Source organism: Pyxicephalus adspersus, chromosome 11 (assembly GCF_032062135.1).
Source record: "Pyxicephalus adspersus chromosome 11, UCB_Pads_2.0, whole genome shotgun sequence".
NCBI lineage: Eukaryota > Metazoa > Chordata > Amphibia > Anura > Pyxicephalidae > Pyxicephalus > Pyxicephalus adspersus.
The window spans coordinates 47,684,018-47,705,358 of NC_092868.1; the positions used below are offsets into that span (position 1 = coordinate 47,684,018).

Genomic DNA, 21,341 nt, shown 5'->3' on the forward strand with positions numbered 1-21,341 from the left:
TATGTTATTTTTATGTGTACAGATTCAGTTTATTAAATATAGGTTATGTGTCATTATAGAGTTGTGTTTTTTAATTTACCCTGAAGAAGCAGCTGCTTTTGCGAAACGTGTAGAGAATAAAAATTCACCCACCATCTGATTTTTGTACAATGACTTTGGAACTTCTACCTTCTTGAGAATATTTATAGCCAATATTAATGCTTTGCACAAATAAGCTTCCTAAAAACTGGTATTTTAATACAAAAATAAAAATGTTTTGGATACAATTAAAAAGCGATATTCCTATATATAACATTTATAGGTGATTTATAGGTGATATATAGGCTGTTATTCAGTTGTTCTTTTCTATATATACATACAGAGATAATGGGTAATTCTGATGCATGAATGCTGTTTTCATCTTGTTATCAGCCAGGCACACACAGAACCTTTGGTGCCCTATCGGAGTTACAAATTGCTCTTTATCTGCACTTTGCTACTCTTGTCTGCATGATGGAAACCGTTACTTGTAAATTATAAACTTTAGCTAACTTCTGTGGGACAGATCTGGTTTACACAGTCAATTATTAGACTTGTGTTCCAAACTTCTTATAACTTCTGAACAGCCGAATCACGTCTGCAACTGTTGTATATTATTTGTATTCTGCGTAACAGATTTTTTTTTTCATGTGACTGTCACATTTTTATTTGTCTGTTGTTCTCTTATTTTTTAACTTGAATATTTTTTTGCTGGACCTTATATGTGGATCACAGTAATGTTAAAGCCTAGTTCTAGGAAAAACTATTAATTATTATTTTAATAGGACGCCCCTGCAGTGCAAGGGCTAAATGCTCACTTTTGTCCAAGGGGTACTAAAAGCAATTTCCGTGCAGAAGACAACTGGTTTGCAGGCTCTGAATCATCCCATACAATGTACAGACCATGGAACTCCCAACAGTTCATCATCAGAGAGGAAAGATGAGCATGGGATATACATATATATATATATATATATATATATATATATATATATATATGCTGTTTATTCCACCACTGCACATTTTTTTTTATACTTTAAGATAGATAACTCACAAAGTTGGCAAAATTATCCAATTTATTTAGACAGATGACGTCTGTGGATTATCAGGATGGCCCTATAGTCTATAGCAGCTAATCCTAAACTTTTTAGCAAGGCGGAACCTTTGAAATTACTTTTTTCAGGGCCTGCTATAATTAAAATATCCACAGCTCACATTACATTGGTGCCGTGAGACAAATGCCTCTTACATTGCTGGCCATTGGGAAGAATGTCACCCAGAGTGCCAAAATGATCATTGAAGTCATGTACAATGACCTGAAAAGCTACTTCTGGAGGAACCCAGGCTGAGAAACACTGGTCTATAGATAAGGTGAAATATTAATCTTAACCTGTCCTGGTAAAGCCAACAACTACATTTTTTACACCAAAGTTTTGTAGTCACCGGACTATCACATTGCTGCACAACTCATTCCAAAACTAAGTTCACTGATATAGAGCTGGGACACCAGATTGTCACCTTTTCTTGGAAGATGGTCAAGGTTTCTTGCAGGCCACTCAAGTGCAAACTTATCAGACCAGGATACAGTGTGTATCTTATACCTGTGCAAAATGAGCTTGATGTTTAAGAACTAAAGAACCCTCCTGTGAGATGAAGTCATTGCAGCTAAAGTAACCTGCATTTGACCTGCTTCTGCTGCCCTGGTATAGACCTTTACCATAGACTTGTATGGAGAGAGCACAGGTTAGTAAGAGAACAAAAGCCAACCAAGATTGGTCCTTAATATGTATTGGTCAAAAAAGTGTAGCACTGCATACTATTTTGAAATTAGTAAATAAAGACTTATAGGAATAATATAATTATATAATAATATAATTTGTCTCAAAGCTGTCTTTCCGGGACTGTCTGGACCAATAAAAGTCTATGTTTGACCTTCCCCTGTTCAATGTTTGTTTGCAAAATTCAGTATTAAATTAAATAGATTAAATATTAAACAAATATCACTTGAAAACCCTTTGATCCATAATCCGAGCCCTGGGAGTCCTGTGCTGTCCCTTTCTTCTTTGTTACAGGTTCTATTTCAGTTCACCCAAACTTTCACTTCACAGGCCAAAAATCGGGTGATGTGTCTTCCTGCAAATTTAAAAAAAAAGGTTCTGGTCTTGCAGCGCAGGCACATATAGGAAAGCCCTCTGATGGCACAGAATAGGGTATGTGTAGAAGGAGCAGTTCACAGCTTCCTGGGATATGACGCATGTATACCAGGAGGCTGCGAGTTTCCCCTTCGCCTTTACCGCCATGTTGGTAAAGACAGAAGAGAGGACTAGAGCTATCCAAAAACAAAAATACTCATTTTTTTATTATAAAAAGGGGATATAATGTTAATGTTAAAAATGTGATGATAGGTCTGCTTTAAAGGGGTTGACATACTAAATTAGCCCATGCTGATTACTTAGCTGATTATGTTTTCTGCAAGATATAGTATTCTTTGCTCAGTGAATGCACTGTGAATTCATTTGGGAAAGCATACCCGTGTGTATCCATCCATCCCATTATGTGCAAAGGGAATGTAAAAAAAACAGGATTCTTGCTTGCACCACGATTGGCTGGCTGAAGTCTGCAGAGCTTTACCTAATTCTCTAAACTGATTAAAATGTCCCTTGCAGAGTGAAAATTCACTTTGCTAAGTAAACAGCTTAAAGCGGAAGTAAACCCAAAACAAAAAAAATCACACTTTATTTTTATTACACAGTATTTATATAGCGCCATCATATTACACAGCGCTGTACAAGTCCATAGTCATGTCACTAACTGTCCCTCAAAGGGGCTCACATTCTAATGTCCCTACTAAAGGTCTTTAACACAATCTAAAGTCAATTTTAGGAAGCCAATTAAACTAACTGCATGGAAACCAGAAGAAACCCACGCAAACGCAGGGAGAACCTGCAAACTCCATGCCAATAATGTCTTGGCCAAGATCCACACCTGGGACCTGGCACTGCAAAGTCTGGATTGCCTTTAAAAAAAATAGGGTGCAGCACTGCTCACCCATATTCTTGATCTCCTGCACTTAAAAATCACTAACAAACAAAATTTTTTCTTTAAAGTGGAATTAAACCCAAAACTGCCTAAAACAAAAAAAATCCACTTACCTTCAATCCCACAGGGAAGTCTGATCCATCCGGAGGTCTCCTCCGTCGGGTCCCGCGTCGTCCTGGCATTCGTCTACGAGCCATCCTCATCTCTTCTTCCTGTTCTTCATCCTACGTCACCTAACCCAGACACGAGATCAGGTGGCGTAGGATGGGAAAAAAACTTGCCGATCTCACTGCGCATGCGTGAGAACGGCAAAATGTTTTTCCCCAAGAAAAGATGCTCGGACATGTGCAGAAGGAGCACCCAAGAGCCTCCTGGGATGCGTGACATACAGTAGGTATCCCAGGAGGCTTTGCGCTCCTATTCATTCTTTAGAATTGGGGGGCGGTGCTCATTTAAAAAAATAATTTTTTTTACCCAACATAAAAGGGTTATACACGTCATGTAAATGGAAATTTCTGAGTTTAGGTACGCTTCAAATAAAAAGTTTGTCTACACTTTTATGTAAAGTAAAAATTCTTATTTTAGGTACGCTGTAAATATATGAAAAATTAATCCCGAGAGTTTTGCTTTAGCAATATAGTCATAGTTGGCATATTTCTACTGACCGATATGCAAACACAAGGGGACTGCACACACACTCCATATAATCCAGATCTGTGATAGCAATCAGTTCAAGGACCAAGTCCTTAAAGGACTGAATGCCAATCATTCATTTCCAATTACATTATGTTTCTGTTGATATAAAATCTCATTGGTCACAAGGAAGAGTTGTTGGTTACAATGTAACAGTTTTCTCTTTCTTCCAAAGTTATGAGAGTCAGCTCAGCCCCTCTTCCTAAGCCTCATGTCCTCCATCCCACCCCTTGTATATCTGCCCTCCCTTTGTTACACAACTCCCCCAGCTTCTTCTCTTCTTGGCTATTGGCTTAGGCAGTAAAATCTCATTCTTTTCCCTTCTGTTCAGAGGAAGGCTTTGGATCCCTTCCAGAAAGGAACTACACACAGTCAGCTGAGCTTTGCTTGAAGTTCTGTCTGTGCTTCTTTCCCAGAAAAACTTTGCAGCACCTCCAGAGAAGTCGACATTTCCCCGGTGAGGTAAGCGTTGGCTCCTTTTACTAATTCTGCATAAAATGTTCTTTTTCTAATTCAGTATGGAAAGCAGAGGAATGTCATCAAGCACAGGAAGGAGTTACGCTTTAATGGCTGTTTAATGAGCAAGCTGAGACATTAACAACAAACCTGAGCACATTTTCCAAAAAAGAAGGGGGGTATAGGGAAGCTGTCGGGTTTTGGAGTTCAATGTGCTGAAAGCAAAACTTGCAGGCAAGGCCCCCAGGAAATGTGTAATGGGGTCAGCTTTTAGTATGGGACCTCCGTGGGCTCCCTGTAGAGTTACGCATAATTAATAACTCCCCAGAACGAAAGAAATGAATACCGAAATTTAGGAGAAATTATTTGTGTTTACAGAAGGGGTGTAGGAAAAATTAATGGGACCCCATTGTAAATTTTTATGGGACCCTAGGCGACCTGTCTAATGTCAATTGCGGATTGGTTCTAACATGAAACATATAATTCAGTTATTCTATACTTAATACAAATTTTTTTGTGTTGGCTCATTTTTCACAAGTGTGGCTCATTTTTAGAATTACAAATATGATTTTACTTTTTAACAGGGAAGACATTCTGGCACCCTCAGGATTATTATTATTACACAGTATTTATATAGCGCCATCATATTACGCAGCGCTGTACAAAGTCCATAGTCATGTCACTAGCTGTCCCTTAAAGAGGCTCACAATCTAATGTCCCTACCATAGTCATATGTCATTACCACATTCTAAGGTCAATTTTTGAGGTGAAGCCAATTAACCTAATTGCATGTTTTTGGGATGTGTGAGGAAACCAGAGTACCCGGAGGAAACACGGGGAGAACCTGCAAACTCCATGCAGATCGTGTCCTGGTAAAGATTTGAACCTGGGACATAGCGCTGCAAAGGCAGAGTGCTAACACCCTATTAAATATATAGCGCTGCATAATATATAAAAATACTGCTTAATAATAATAATTATGTATTAAGCAGAAAGAGTTATTGTAATGTACAGCGCTGTGTAATATGTTGGCATTATATAAATACTGTTTAATATTATTAATAATAAAAAAACATTATTAAAAGTGATGGCTGGGGTAGTCTGAACATCTGAAGGCAATACATCTAGATAGGGGGAATGAAAAGGAGATCTGTAACTAGCATTATCCCTATAGCATGATCCTCTGCAACTGACATGAACCCTTGCGGGGACCTATCTCACCCTTGGGCCCCATAGTAGCTACATGGGGTGCTATGGCTTTAGTTAAGTTGCTAGAGTCCTTGCATAGTTCCAGGAGTGCCTGAACTAAGATCAATTACTATAGTGACTTCTGGATTCAAGCCCATAGCTTTGATATGTTGCATTGGCACTCCTTGGTACTTTATGTCCTAACAGGAAGTAAGGGAAATTTTTTATTCTCTATTCTTTGCTACTGGGAAATGCCCCATAACAAATTCTATTTAGGCCCATACAATTAGAGGCCAATGGTGGTAAACCTGCAATATTTAGGTAGTATTTTCAGATCCACATATTTATATAATTGCAAGAGTGATTATATTTTATTCTTCAGTATTATCTCTGCATGAAAATGTTTTCTGTTTATGGCTGGATATTTCACGGTGTGCCAGGCGGTGCCTTCCTCTGCAGCACACATGGCGTATGGTGAACATGCCTGGGTGTAGGAAGCCCATGAGCTCACATTTTCTAAACGATTTGCTTGCCCTGGGCTGTGTAAATGATCCTCTTGCTGGTATACTTGTTTCCTGTATGCAGGTAACGTTTTTTGGGCTTGTTGTAAAATAAATTATGAAGGGTTCTTTGATATTAAAGCAGGGGTGTCCAAACTTTTTGCAAAGAGGGCCAGATTTGGTGAGGTGAAAATGTGTGGGGGCCGACTAGTAACTAGGGTTAGTGTGGGCGTGATCTGTGTGTGTCGCGACCAGCACACGCCCACCCAGGTGATGTGAGGGATTCTCTGTGCACAGCGTCCGGTGTCAGTGCGGGCTCCGTGCAGGGAACATTCCTGGAATCAGAGTGGGTGTGGTCCGTGTGGGTCAGCACACGCCCACTATAATGATGTAGGGGATTTCCTGTGATGACAGAGGCTGTGAGCCGGTGGAAATCTGAACACGGGCCGCAGTTGGCCCCCGGGCCTGACTTTGGACATGCCTGTATTAAAGGATTCATTCACATGGTGGAAGACCCCTTCATTGTGGCTGGTAAAGCTGTGCCCTTAACCAGCTTTGCCCAAACATTTGATTAGGGAATAAGAGAGGCGCCACACCCACCAGTCATAATTACAGCCATCGTAAATAGGGGGAAAACTCCATTAGGGTAGCCATACAAAGGCAGGGTGCTCATTTATAAAGGGGCAACCACGATGATCACCAGCAAAGTGCTGTTAGTTCTGCTGAAATAAGGGCGCCTTATCCATCCATGACCCTGATTTATTATAGCTCTCTAAGACTGAAGAGGAAACACTTTTCATCAGTGAAGCTGGGTGATCCAGCAAACTTGGAATGGATTTCTTCATAGTCATTTGCTATGTAATGTTTTGAATACTGGACCAGATCCATTGTAGGTTTGCTGGATCACCCAGCTTCACTGATGAAAGTGCATCCACTCTATTCTTGGAGAGCTTTATTAATCAGGCCCCATAAATGCAATGATTATCACATTTATTAATTAAAGCTAGTTCATGAATAAAATTATTATTGTAGGAACCTATTTTTACTAATGCCAGCTCATTTACAATGTGACGATGGGCATGATCACCACATTAGGATACCAACATAGCAAATGCCACTTTGAAAATAGCAAATACTATTGGTCACAATGGATATCTTGGTGTTTTTTATTTTGGTTGCCACTTTTAAAAGTGATGATTGTGGCTGTAATTGTAATAAATGGGCTGCATATGCCAAAATTAAATAATAATAATAATAATGATCAGTTACTGGAGTTCTGATGATTGTGGACAGTGAATAGCAGATAACCAGCACTGGCGCTTGGTTTGTTGGTATTTTATCTGCCTAGTATGACAATTATTAATAAAAGACATGGATCATAAAGGCGATATTAGTTTGTCTCGAGAACAGAAATAACTTTTGACTTAGGAATCTTAAGCAACTTAGGAATTTTAAAGGTAAAAAAATGTTACCTTTCATTAGCCTCGCTGGTAAATAGGGATAGGTAGAAAAAACTTGATTTCACTTATTTCACTTATTGTAAAAGTTGCATAAATAAGATGCAAATTGTGCAGAATGTTAATATAAAATGTGCTTCCAAAAAACAATTCATATGGTTTTGTTTTTCTATCCATATGGTGTTTCAATGCTGGCTTAGTGATCGCATGACATCCGTAATAAAAGAAATCGATTTTAATGCTTGCTCTTACGCTCATTTTTCTTACCAAGGCCATTTAAGTCAAATGTAACAAAGCTATCTAATCAGCACTGACATTAAGATCACATGGCCTTCTTTATTGAGAAAGCGAGGTCTGAAATAAATGTCACTGTATTTTCTAGAAATAAAAATGAATAATTGTCTGCAATAGAAGTCACTATACCTCTTTGGATGGTGGTGAGTCCAAACTCAGCTGTCCTCCAGGTACATATTCAGCACTAGACCAGGAGTGCAGAGTGGCTGTTCCCCCCTCTGTGTTCCGTGGTTCCTCCCGCTGGCCTTTACTTTCCTGTGTCTGAGGACTGAACCACAGTGGGTGGCGGGGATGGCAGATATTTGACATCCCTGGAAGTGCTGAATGGTAAAGACTCAATGCTATTGGAAGGGTAAATATTCACAGTCTTTTTCTGCAGAATCGGTCAATTATTGCACACGAGTCAGCAGCAGAATAAAATACAATTTACTCCATTACACCATCCTGTTTCTATTTTTCCTATTCTGAGCCATGAATACTCATTGTTGTATATTGTAGTGCATATTGTATTCTGCCACTGATGTGTGGCAAAGTTATGTTACTTCTGAATAGGAAGCCTTGCATTGCAGGACATGTGCCAGTTATGTATTTTATTTGAAGAACATGGGACAATATTTGGAAGGGGTGTGCAATCTTCTATTCGGACCCTTCACCTATGTTACACCCCTCTTTATGTATACTGGATATTAGTCCTTAATATTTGGCTCTGATTTGTGCCGTTTCCCCTCAGATCTTCTTCCTTTCTTTATTCTTCATTAAATAAACTTCCCCTCTGCTCTTCAGGAAGATGTGGAAACAAGAACTGAATATAAATATTGATAAAATGAATGATTTTGTTTATATTAAATCCTGTTATACTGTTAGGGGGTACTTGTAGAACTAATTGGAGTTTTGTTCTTTTTCCATGTCCCAGCTTAGCTTGGTGCAGGGATGCAATCTCAGGAAACCCCAGGCGTCCATTATAGCCGCTGGAACGAACAAAATCAGGATGAAGTCAGCGTCAACACATCGAGCACAGAAACCCCGGCCTGGAGGAGGTAACAAAAACGTCTTGAAGTCATGGCAAAAGTTGCTGCAAAGGGAACAGGTCCTAAGAGAAACTGGGAACAGCCATTACTTCTGAAAATCTTTGGATTCAACACTTAGACACTTTACTGAGATAGAATAGGCAGAGATAACAACGTCTGATCTTGTCCATCAGTGAGTCAAAAAACATTGAATACACGAATCAACATGACAGCCAGCAATGTATCAATTTCTAGAAAGAGATGTTGGAAACTGCGGACATGTCTTTGTGGGATGTTAGAGACCAAGGACACGTCTTTAGTAGATGTTGGAGACTTAGAATACACTGTAAGATGATGTTGTAGATTAGGGACATGTCTACTGGAGATGTTAGAGATTGTGGACACGTCTATAGAAGATGTTGGAGGCTGTGGACATGTCTATAAGAGGTTTTGGACCTATCTACAGTATATGAGATGTTGGTGACTATGGACATGTCTATATGAAATGGTGGAGACTTGGGGCATGTCTATAAGAGATGTTGGAAACTGCGGACATGTCTTTAGGAAATGTTAGAGACCAAGGACATGTCTTTAATAGTTGTTGGAGACTTAGAATATACCTTAAGATGATGTTGTAGATTAGGGACATGTCTACTGGAGATGTTGGAGATTGTGGACACGTCTATAGAAGATGTTGGAGGCTGTGGACATATCTATAAGAGTTTTTGGACCTATCTATATGAGATGTTGGTGACTATGGACATGTCTATATGAAATGGTGGAGACTTGGGGCATGTCTATAGGAGATGTTGGAAACTGCGGACATGTCTTTAGGAAATGTTAGAGACAAAGGACATGTCTTTAGTAATTGTTGGAGACTAAGAATATACCTTAGGATGATGTTGTAGATCAGGGACATGTCTACTGGAGATGTTGGAGATTGTGGACACGTCTATAGAAGATGTTGGAGGCTATGGACATATCTATAGGAGTTTTTGGACCTATCTACAGTATATGAGATGTTGGTGACTTTGGACATGTCTATATGAAATGGTGGAGACTTGGGGCATGTCTATAGGAGATGTTGGAAACTGCTGACATGTCTTTAGGAAATTTTAGAGACCAAGGACATGTCTTTAATAGTTGTTGGAGACTTAGAATATACCTTAAGATGATGTTGTAGATCAGGGACATGTCTACTGGAGATGTTGGAAATTGTGGACACGTCTATAGAAGATGTTGGAGGCTGTGGACATATCTATAAGAGTTTTTGGACCTATCTATATGAGATGTTGGTGACTATGGACATGTCTATATGAAATGGTGGAGACTTGGGGCATGTCTATAAGAGATGTTGGAAACTGCGGTCATGTCTTTAGGAAATGTTAGAGACAAAGGACATGTCTTTAGTAATTGTTGGAGACTAAGAACATACCTTAGGATGATGTTGTAGATTAGGGACATGTCTACTGGAGATGTTGGAGATTGTGGACACGTCTAAAGAAGATGTTGGAGGCTGTGGACATATCTATAAGTTTTTGGACCTATCTACAGTATATGAGATGTTGGTGACTATGGACATGTCTATATGAAATGTTGGAGACTTAGGGCATGTCTATAGGAGATGTTGTAAACTGCATACATGTCTTTAGGAAAAGTTAGAGACCAAGGAAATGTCTTAATAGTTGTTGGTGACTGTGGATGTATCTATAGGAGATGTTGGAGACGTGGAATATACCTTAAGATGATGTTGTAGATTAGGGACATGTCTACTGGAGATGTTGGAGATTGTGGACATGTCTATAGGAGATTTTGAAGTACTGAGGATATATCCTTAGGAGTTGTTGGAGCCTGGGAACATGTCTATAGGAAATTATAATGACTATAATTGTGTCTTTAGTAGTTGTTGGAGACTGTGGCCATGTCTATAGAATATATTGGAGACTGGGAACATGTCTATAGGAGATTATGATGATTATGATTGTGTCTTTAAGAGTTGTTGGAGACTGTAGACATGTCTAGGGGAGATGTTGGAGACTGTGGACAGGTCTATAGAATCTGTTGCAGACTGGGAACATGTCCTTTGGAGATGGTGGAGACTGTAGACATGTCAGTAGTAGTTGATGGACACTAAGAAATGTCTATATGAGATGTTGGGGACTGGAGACATGCCTATTATAAATGGTGGAGACTATGGACATGTCCATATGAGATATTGGAGACTACATACCTCTTAACAAGTGTACAGCCAGTAAAGTCAAAATTCCTAATTCAGAAAGGTCAGCCTGTATACTTCAGCCAGCATAGCTCTCCTGATCCCTCTTCTCCTAGACATAGGCTATATCCATCTACCCGAAAATAGTTTTTATCTACCCCAGAAGCAATGTATATAATGACGTATCGTTTCTTCTTCCAGAGCCTACAATGTGCTGTGCACCGGGAGGATTGGGATCGTCATGAAAGTATTGGGAGGACTGGCCTTGTTCTGGATTATATTTATCATTGGGTATGTCACAGGTTACTATGTACACAAGTGCAAGAAAGGTTAACAGGACATCACCTACTACACGGAATCTGAAGATGAGAATAGCGCCCTCTATCTGAAGACAATGGAACTGTTTTATAGAGCTCTCACATGAAGGATGATAAAATTATCTCATTATAAGGATATTGAAAATGGAAAGAAAAGGCACAAAATGAAGGTTTATGTTTGCCTTATGAGTAAAAACTTCCAGAAAATTGTCTGTGTTGTTCTACACAATCCGGTCAGATAATATTTTACTTGCTATATGCAACATAAATGCCACTGTCCAATTTTAGAACTTGTTTGCTAGGAGCCATGTATCCATAAGTGGCCAGGATTCCCACACATTCCTCCATCACACTGCAGTAATTTTAGAATAGTGGGGTGTACATAGAGTCAGAAAATCCTGGCCTGTATGTGGTCCATGGGGATCTCTAATATTAGCAATGTCAAATTCTAGCCCAACTTTTAGATAACAATTCATAAATTAACATTTGTTCTATAAAATTTCGATATAGAATTGTTGTATTGCGGCACCTTGTATACGGGAGGATTTTTTTTTGTTTTTTTACTTGTATTCCCTCCCTGTCATTGCTAAAATGAATGGCTACATGCACATGTGTTGCCCTAGGCCAGAGGTCAGCAAACATTTTGGGCCTCTAGGCCATTTCAAGAGTAGGCAGGAGCACACTAGGCCGGACTCTCTCTCGAGCCCCCCCCCACCAGAAACGCACCTGAAGGGAAATGCCTCCCCTTCGAAATGCATACGGAGGAGTGGGAATGTTCCCTATTTACCCCGGTGGCGGAAGTGTTAACAACGGCCACAGTAACTAGGGAAGGGAGCCACCACACGGAGGCTCAAGAGCGGCATGCGGCTCCGGAGCTCTGCCGGCTCCAGCTCTGCTGTGGGTTGCCGGCCAGGGTTAGGCCGGATCGGTCAGGGGGCGTTAGGCCAGTACACACTACCAGCTAGGCCGTATCTGGCCTAAAGGCCAGTGTTTTCCTACCCCCTGCCCTAGACAAACAGTTCTGTTCATCTTGGGTGAAATTCTGACATTTGTAGCAATGTTGTTGTGGCAAATTGATGAACGATTGATTAAGAATGACTGTTTTTCACTGGTATGGAGGACAACACAACAGAGTACCGGTCTGCTGTCTTTCCCTCTTCATAGAACAGATGGTGCTGTGTGCACAATGCCTATTCATTCTTACTGGAAACGGTCACAAAAGATCATTCCCAACTGATATGTGTACGTAGCCTAAGTCGACTTACACTTGTTAAGATTCTGGTCGTTCTAATTGATCTTTTGTGATTGTTTGTGGTGAGAGATGAATGAACGAGTGTTGTACACACAGTGCAATTCTGTTCTATGGAGAGGGGAGGACAAGAGAGCACCACCCCGCTGTGCTCTCCTCCATAGACATGCATACATATCACTTCTGATAGTTGTTCATGGATCTGATGATAAACAATGTTGGGCAACTTCTGTATACATGTCAGATTCTTGCCTGAGATGTGCACGACTATTCATCTCAGGTGACATTAATCTGACGTGTGTACCTAACCTAATACACCCACAGAGGTCATCATATCTCCTGCCTGAGCTCAGTACTGGTTACACAAAATACGCAATCAGTCATTCTTCATTGATACTCCATTTGATTTCACAAGTTCACATCCAGTCTACATGACTTCAGTACATATCTGGGCTCAGAGCAGCCAAACAAAATCTATGCAATTACACAGAGATATGTAGATAACTCCACCTGATAGCAGACACTCTGAAATCTAAAGCTGCGTACACACTTGCAATTTTTGTCGTTGGAAAGGATCTTTCACGATCCTTTCCAACGACAAGGGGCTGCAAGATGCATGAACGATGCTGTACATACAGCACCGTTCTGCTCTATGGAGAGGGGAGGGGGGAGAGCGACGGAGCGGCACCCTGCTGCGCGCTCTCCCCTTCCCTTTCATTACGATCGGCTGTCGTCCATCGTCTGTGGATCCGGCAGGTCGGTCGTCCGGACGATGGACGACACCGACTGTACACACGGAAGATTTTCGCCCGATAATTGGCCGATGCCGATTATCGGGCGATAAAAATCTGCCGTGTGTACGTAGCTTTACATTCAGCAAAGTAATTACATTGTACATTAATGATCACTAAAGGTCTCTGGAAGAGTGAACAGAGGGTCAGTTATCTCAAGGAGAAGACAGGGAACCTTCCATGGTGACCTTAAAGCCTAACATTGTGCTGCCAGGGAGAGAATAAAAGTGAATAACAGCAAACATAGCCATCCCTGACTGGTAAGGATTCCCTCCACCTTAACACCCAGAAGGCAACCACTTGGTAATGGAAACACTGTCTGCCATGTACCTTAATAACCATATCCATTCCATTGTATGCCTTTATTTTCATTTGATAGTTTAAACTAAGAAAAAACAAATAACAGAGAAAAGAGGGGTTTGTGGCTAAAGAACATCAATGTAATAAAATTATGTATTTAATAAAACAGTTCTCATACATAATCACAGAGAGTACATAAAGCACATCCGTGGCCCATTATGCAGTCATAGGGTTTGGATGTTGGTACTATACATAAAGTTCCTAAAGGAATTATTCTTAGCCGTGTTTGTTTTTTGATGTACTGTACCCAACGCTTTTCGCCTTGTTGGGTTTCCTTAGGGGTAATGCTTTAAAACACGGTTTTGATGATGGTATTTCTCAGGAAAATAGTGCAATAAGTCCTTAAAAATAGCATAATCAAAACCGTGCTTTAGAGCATTACTCCTGAGGAAGCCCAACAAGGCGAAACGCGTCAGTTACAGTACTTCAAAAAACTAACACATTTGAGAAAAATTTATTTAGGAACTTTATGTATAGTACCAACATCCAAACCCCATGACTGCATAATGGGCCAAGGATGTGCTTTATGTACTCTCTGTAATTATGTATGAGAACTGTTTTATTAAATATATAATAATTCATTGATGTTTTTAGCCACAAACCCCTCTTTTTTCTGTTATTTATTTTTTCCTAGTTTACTCAGCATTAAGTGGCAGCTACTCACTTTCTAACATAGAGATTGAAGCATACATTCAGATAAACAATTTGATAGTTTGTATACTTGGTAACCCTTTACAATTCCTCCATGAGAATTTCCACAGGAACAAACTCAGATCTTATTCCTGGCCCTTATGTGACTTTATTTGGATAAATCTAAAAGAGTTCATACAAAGCTTGAACAGTCAGATTTTATTATAAAGACTTTTACAACACGCTCCGGTGCACAACTGCTGCTGCACCAGGTCACAAGACCCACCCAGGTCTCATTATATTTAATAGGTGACATTCTAATACCCCCACCTGCCCCTCTTATTGTTTAGGCCAGACCTAAAATTTGAGTTTTATAGATTTACTATTATTGTGATATTATTATTAGTGCAATGTCTCAGAAATTATATATATTATAAGCTCAAAGGGGTCAATTTATAAACCAGTAAATCTGACATTCACTGAAACAACCCTTGGTGGAGAATCTTCCAAGTATTTTAATGCCAGCAATTGATTCTCCACCAGGAAATGCAGATTCAATGCTTTATAAACAGACTCCCAAGTGTATATAGAGGAACATTAAATACATAGAAAAAGCTTTCATTATCTCCAGGGAGTGCACTGGTGCTGTACATTTTGTCACTCCAAAGCTAATTCGTTGACATTCTCATTATGGATATAAATTTCACTGTATAAACAAAAAGTTTATATAAATAAAAAGTTCACTCATGCAATTATTATTGTTGTCTGTGCACAAACCTTGTTTCACACAGGAATAAAGCTATTTTTCCTCAAATAATATAGAATGATGTATAATAATGAGTACATTCTGTATGCCTTGAATTGTTTGCATGTTGTTATTATTTTATGCTAGGACTGCAGCCTCTCCTAATATGACTCTGAAGCCTACTTTTCTGGGACCTTCAATATCTGGAAAGAGATGGGATAGGTTTAAATTCAGGACCAGAAGAAAAAGGAGTAATCACAAATGTGGGAATTAACTGTCAGGTCATCAGCCATTGTATTGTTTAGTTCTTGAATCCAGGAAATATTTTGGATCTTTTGGCAAAGGATTCGCTGCACATTCACTGCTGGTGAAAGTTGCTTGGAATCAGCCAGCCCCTATACCACAGAGCAAGGGTGACATCTTGTGGATATTTTTGAAACTGCATTTGAGATGTATTCATACTGGTTTAGGGTGAACTTTTTTTTACATTTTAGAATAGTCGCAGTACCTGAAAGATCATCCTCAGTGTTAAAGGGTCAGTCTGCTCAAAAATTATACGTAAGTTTTTGTTACATGCTGGGGAAAAATATTACCATGTTTCATATCTCTTGGGGACTCCAGTGTTGAGATTTTGTAGGCTTGAGTTCTTCATACACACAACACAAGACACTTTATATTAAAAATGCAAGAGAAACAATGGAAACACCATGCTTGCCGCATAAGGTGCAAAGCTCCCGGATGGGCGTCACCCTGATGATTTATAAGTTAAAGGCAGGTGACTCAGCTCAGAAGAAGCATCATATAACAAAATTGTATAAGGTGAACTGAATATTTTAAAAAGAGAATTCTAGAATAGTTCCAGTATACATTTTAGTTACTTGAAAGTTGGTTTGTATATAATTTCATTTTGCCTTTCCATTGGGAATCCTGTAGAGTCAGTGATTAGGTTGGTGACCCTTCCACCAGCTCTTAATAATTTTCCCACAGAAGTATATGAAGAATACACTTTAAATACAACAGAGGTAAAATATAGATCCCGGTAGATGTTGGGCTCATTTTACTTACGGATCATCAATATCTACCAGGAATGGGTTGCTCATCATCTAGTGCAGCCATTATCAACCAAGATTCCATGGAACCCCAAGGTTCCTCCAGTAGCTTCTTGGGGTTCATTGAGTTGTGGTTGGTTGACCTCTTAACTGATAGTGTCTTAATAATCTGGGCTTTAACACCACTAGGGGTTCCTTAAATTCTGGCTGATTGACTTTCTATCTGTTGGCATTTATATAATACAAGCTTCAACACCACTTTGTAACTTTAGCAATGGGACATTACCAAATCAGTTGTCTGTGTTTTTTTACCACCTCCAGGGGTTTCTAGGGGTTGCTTAAGCTCTGGCTGGTTGAACTCCCATTCGATCCCATCTGTATAACCTTGGTGGCTTTAGCACCACTTGGTAAAGTTAGCAATGGGACATTACCATTTTAGTTGTCCGCAGAACACCTCTATAACAGGGTCAACACAAATATAAGGTACCTTCTTATCACTGATCCAATACATGACTCAACCAGGGGTTCCCTAGCCCCTTATTACAAAGGTTCCTCCGGGGTAAAGAGTTTGAGAACTCTGGACTAGAGCACAAGTGTGCATCTCTCAATACATGTCAGTAGGTGAGCTCATAATAATTTCATTGTGTCCTATGTATTAGAAACAAAGTTTGACCTAAAAAAAGACATGGAGGTTGTCACTGAGCTAAGCAGAAAAACTTTAGATGATAAAAAACTTTTTTGATGATGTTGGTAGCTACAACATACTGCTGCAACAACATGGCAATACTTGGGGACATATGTGTGTCTAACCTTGTCTACATAGAGAAATACAAATAACACTTTGGGAGTGTGTTACCCTTATCTGTCGAAAGTCCAACAGGTCCTTTATTTTAGAATAGACAGGCAATGTCATTTCTGCAATAAAATAATCATACCTCCACAAGTATTGGCAGGCTGAACAATTGGCTCCCCTGGCTGCTATGTTTGCTGGGGGAAGTTGCACCACCATGGACTATCTTGGAAACCCATCTGTGCCAGCAGTATAGAACCACATCTCTACCCTGGCTCCTGCCCAACCTACGACCTGCCCTTAGGAGTCCCTTCCATGAGCACACATTGAGACTTATTAAAGCAGTCTTATCTCTCCTCACCTCCCTCTATTAATCACAGTTCATAATCCTATGTTCAAACCAGGTCTTGACGCCCCAGCAGAATTTTCCTGGTGAACCTCCTATGAATTTACTACGCTTCACTCCATGCTTTGATGTTGTGTGGTCATCATGTGGGAGACCATCAGGGTGTAGTATGTGGTCCCATATATTTTATTTCAGATATTTGCAGCTACGCCACTGGGTAACCTCGCACATAGTGGGGAAGTCTCTAACACCACTCCAACTCTATTCACACATTTGTACCAATACACCCCATTATGCCCCCAAGCTGATATCCCTGTTATATTCTCCCATGAATTACTTACTAACCTACTTACCTTCTCCCTGCTCCATGTTGTGAACTGGGACAGAGATTTGGGCTTGCCCCGTACAGAGGAGGAATTGAGAAGCCTCCAGCCTGCTCCATCAACATTTGCATGCAGGACGCAGCCCACAGATTTATATTGCATTGGTACAAGGTCCTCTCCAGGCTGGTGCACCTACATCTTGTGTCAGGGGCTGCCAGATGAATAGAGATGTTCTCCACACCTGCTTGGCATTCCCTATAGTAGTCAGGTCCTGGAGGAGGGTCCCTTTTCTGGACTAAGATCCCAAATCACCCCTGGTTTGCCCTCAACCCCTCTATCTGCATGTACCACATAATAAACTAGCCATGTATGTGTTACTTGCCTGCTAACAAACTATTGCTCATGCCTGGAAAATACATTATGTGCACTTTAATGGTATGCTAAGGCAAATTGATCTGTGTTAATAAAAAACTTTCTAGTATACTCCTGCAAAGTCTGGACACCCTGGCTCCAACGTTTCCACTCCCCTACCCTTCTGTCTACTATTAACTTCCCATAAAGACATAACCCATTAAACCTTACCCCCTTTATCTAATGGAAAATAACCTGACAGTATGGCCTACCCACCACCTAGATTATTGCACCCCTTTACCTGATGCTCCCGCTATTTACCACCTCCTCATGTTTACATGATGTGTCACCCATGTTATGCCTTTTGTTATTCCTGTATATCCCTAACCATTGGTGATAATTTTCCTCCTTCAATCTTGTTGAAATATAATAAAAAACATTGAAATGAAAATAACCTTACCTGTCAAATCACAATTTTTTAAATACACTCACCTGTCGATGTTCCGTCACATGCACCATCATTCCCCCCATATTGGTGTCAGGGATATTACCAATCCCCAATACAATAATGAGCCGCCTGATCACAAAGTGCCAATGCAGAACTTTGGTTCTTCTTTAAGTCTTAAATAAGAACAGTGCCTACAGAAAACTTTTAAAAAGCACTTTAAAACTTTTAAAAAGCTGGCTTTACCTTTACATAAGCTGCTTGCTGGCTTTAACAAATCAAAGTAACTTTGAAGCTTATGGAAGCCTCTTAAAAGGTGCAGCCAGCGTTCCTATTTAGTTAAATGTTCCAAAGTTTTCCATCAAGGGGGTTACTTCTTACTCCAGCAATCGAACCCCTGGCAATAGCAATCTGCTCCATCCCCAGTATTCTAAGCATACAATATGGATCTACAGAGCATAAATACGCTTTGCTTGCAGATTATATTCTTTTGTATGTATTGTACCCTCTTATAACTCTTACAAATGTATTTAAGTTACTGGACTCCTTTTTGATTCTGATAGGGTTGCAAGTGAACCCCTCTAAGTTTTTGGCACTAATTATTACCATCAACTCAAACCTTATATCCGTTCTTAGGCAAAACTTTGATTTTCTGCTTACAGTCTATTTCAAGCTTTTTTAGTTTTTTTACAACAATTGGGATGTGGCAGAAGAGTTATTAAGACTTTATCTATAGTCTAATATTTAAACAGTGGCACTGAAATACGAAATAGTAAAATCCTTACAAAACCTGGCGATTCAGCTGTCCCATTTAAATATATGTTTATCATCAATCTGGAACAAGCTGTATGTGTGTGACATGTAAAGGATTTGCTGTTCATGTAATTCAGGTTTTATTGTGTGTGGTGTGTATATCAGTTGTCATCATATGAAAGGGGATATAATGTCCAGCACAAAAGAGGGGCCATGGATTGGAATCCCAAGCTGCTGTAATCCTCTATTCACACCAGTGCCAGCATTTGAAAAACAATAACAGCAGCTGTGAACAATAAAAAAAACTATAAATGTTTTATAAATTAAAAATTATATTTTAAATCATATCTGCAAATGGAGAGAGTCAGGGGTATACAGTTTCTTATCTAGTTACTGAATATATACAAGTATTTGCATAAATTATTAATAACATTTAATTAAACAAATATCATTATTATTACATTTTTAATTGTATGGTCAGAAATATTTTTATGGATATAAGCCAATGGGTACAAATAAAATCCAAAGAACCACACACGTGTCATTCACATAATACATAGAATTGCAATGATATAAAATATAAAGGACATGATATCTTCTTACTATTCAATACCAAAGGAAAATGATGTCTGCCAATTCTTCATCTTAGTTCCATAATGAGGATCCAAGAGAAGATGACTATCCTACATGTATATCATTCCTGAAATATTTCTGTATACAGGCTTGTTCAGTAAGTTATAACGAAAGGTGCAAAGTGCAGCATATATGGCAACCAGACAAAAATTATATTTTACTTCCCTGACTTTAGAATTTCCGAAATCTGATTATTTGCTAATACGGGTCAGGGCATTTTATTCGTCATCTTAGTTCTAAATGGGGTTAACTGTGCCCAGGAATTTCAAAGAAAAACATATATACATCTATAAAATGTTATAGGGATACGGACTGTACATATTTTCATGAAGCTGGAAAAGTTTACACTATATACACTACACAATATATTTATATACAATATATATATATATCAATCTCCTTCATATACAATCTTTATAGATGTGTCCTGTTCAGTAAGTGGACACTTTATAGAGTCTGCCGAAGGTGAAAACAGAGCAGCATTGACTTGTAAAATCCAAGTAATGATCCTATGGTGGGTGTAATAGTCCATTTCTGAATTGCCCATCTCCAAACCCAGTTCAAGATCCACTTCTATGCTCTCGCTCCAGGTGTCAGTCCCAAAGGCCGAGTCTCCTGAGGACTGTTTCTCCCCACCTTTGAGGTCTTCAGCGCTCCTCCAAGTTAAAAGATCCTTTCTTGTTGTCCTACACCGATTTTGAGACCGTCCAACTGTGCTCCTGAAGATCTCGGGGACCTGTTGAGTTTTGGGTTCCTTTCCACCATCTCTCCTGGTGGAAAGAACCAAAAGACAAGACTTGTAGAGATCTGGAGTAGGAGCCTTCCTTAATGATGGCTTCATAAAGTCCACCAAATCTTTGACAACAAATTTCTTCTCCTCCCAATAACAGGGGAGATTAATGGATTTGCTCAGCATGCATCCTTGGGAAGAACCTAAGAAGAAGGTCTCTTTTTGGCCAACAGAGTCATAGTTTTCCTTCTCCAGGAGCTTTGATGACCCCTCTGAGCTCAAAACTTTACCATCCACAGATGTTCTTCCCGTCTCCTCTCGGAGGAGGACGCTGGATTGTTTAGAATGAAGGGGCAAATTGCTCTCCACTGCCAGGGCATTAATAGGGGGTAAGAACTGACTCGTGGCCAGTGAACATTTCCTGAAGGCCCTGCCTCCTCCTCCCGGTGGACCCTTCATACCCAAACCGGTGGTGTTTCCATCACAGCCGCTCATTTTCCCTCCGTCAAGTTGCCTGTGGCTGGAAGTTTTGTGAAATCGACCTGAAGCATGGGAGGAAACTTTCCCTAAGTTTCCTGAACTTTTCCCAGCTGTCATTTCACTTTTTGGTTTCTTCTTTCTCTCTGTCCAGGCATGTTTTCTTTGCTGCAGCATAATACAGAGCTCCAACGTTTAGCAGCTCATAAAAAAAGACACTTCACTTCTCCAGGGAACGACAAACAAACTCTCAGCCTGAGATCAGGTTCATTGTGTGTGTCCGTTCTGGGCTTGTGAGCATTGCATAAAGCGCCCTTTCATTTTATAGTTCATGGTGACGTCACTGGGGAAATTCAAGAGGCTTTCTTTTCTTTCCCCACACAGGGCTGCGGGAGCTGGCAGAGAGATCAAGATTCATTCAGGACTTCTGGTGAGAACAGACAGCACCAACTAACTGCTAATAAAAGAGAACACAGACTGACGAT

The 21,341-nt window shown here is 39.8% G+C and overlaps 1 protein-coding gene across 1 annotated transcript; it reads left to right on the forward strand.

Annotated features, from left to right (window-relative positions):
- The first annotated feature begins 3,923 nt into the window (after window positions 1-3,923).
- Window positions 3,924-11,391, forward strand: SMIM1 (small integral membrane protein 1 (Vel blood group)). Its single transcript, XM_072426346.1, has 3 exons — window positions 3,924-4,212; window positions 8,559-8,682; window positions 11,069-11,391. Exons 2-3 carry the CDS (start codon window positions 8,576-8,578, stop codon window positions 11,199-11,201), a joined length of 240 nt encoding a protein of 79 aa, XP_072282447.1. The 5' UTR covers window positions 3,924-4,212; window positions 8,559-8,575; the 3' UTR covers window positions 11,202-11,391.
- Window positions 11,392-21,341: the final 9,950 nt, after the last annotated feature.

Bases quoted from the DNA above. Each gene is read 5' to 3' on its own strand.
- SMIM1 (XM_072426346.1), top strand. From the start codon at position 8,576: ATGCAATCTCAGGAAACCCCAGGCGTCCATTATAGCCGCTGGAACGAA. The intron at 8,683-11,068 runs GTAACAAAAACG...TTCTTCTTCCAG, and splicing joins GAAACCCCGGCCTGGAGGAG to AGCCTACAATGTGCTGTGCA.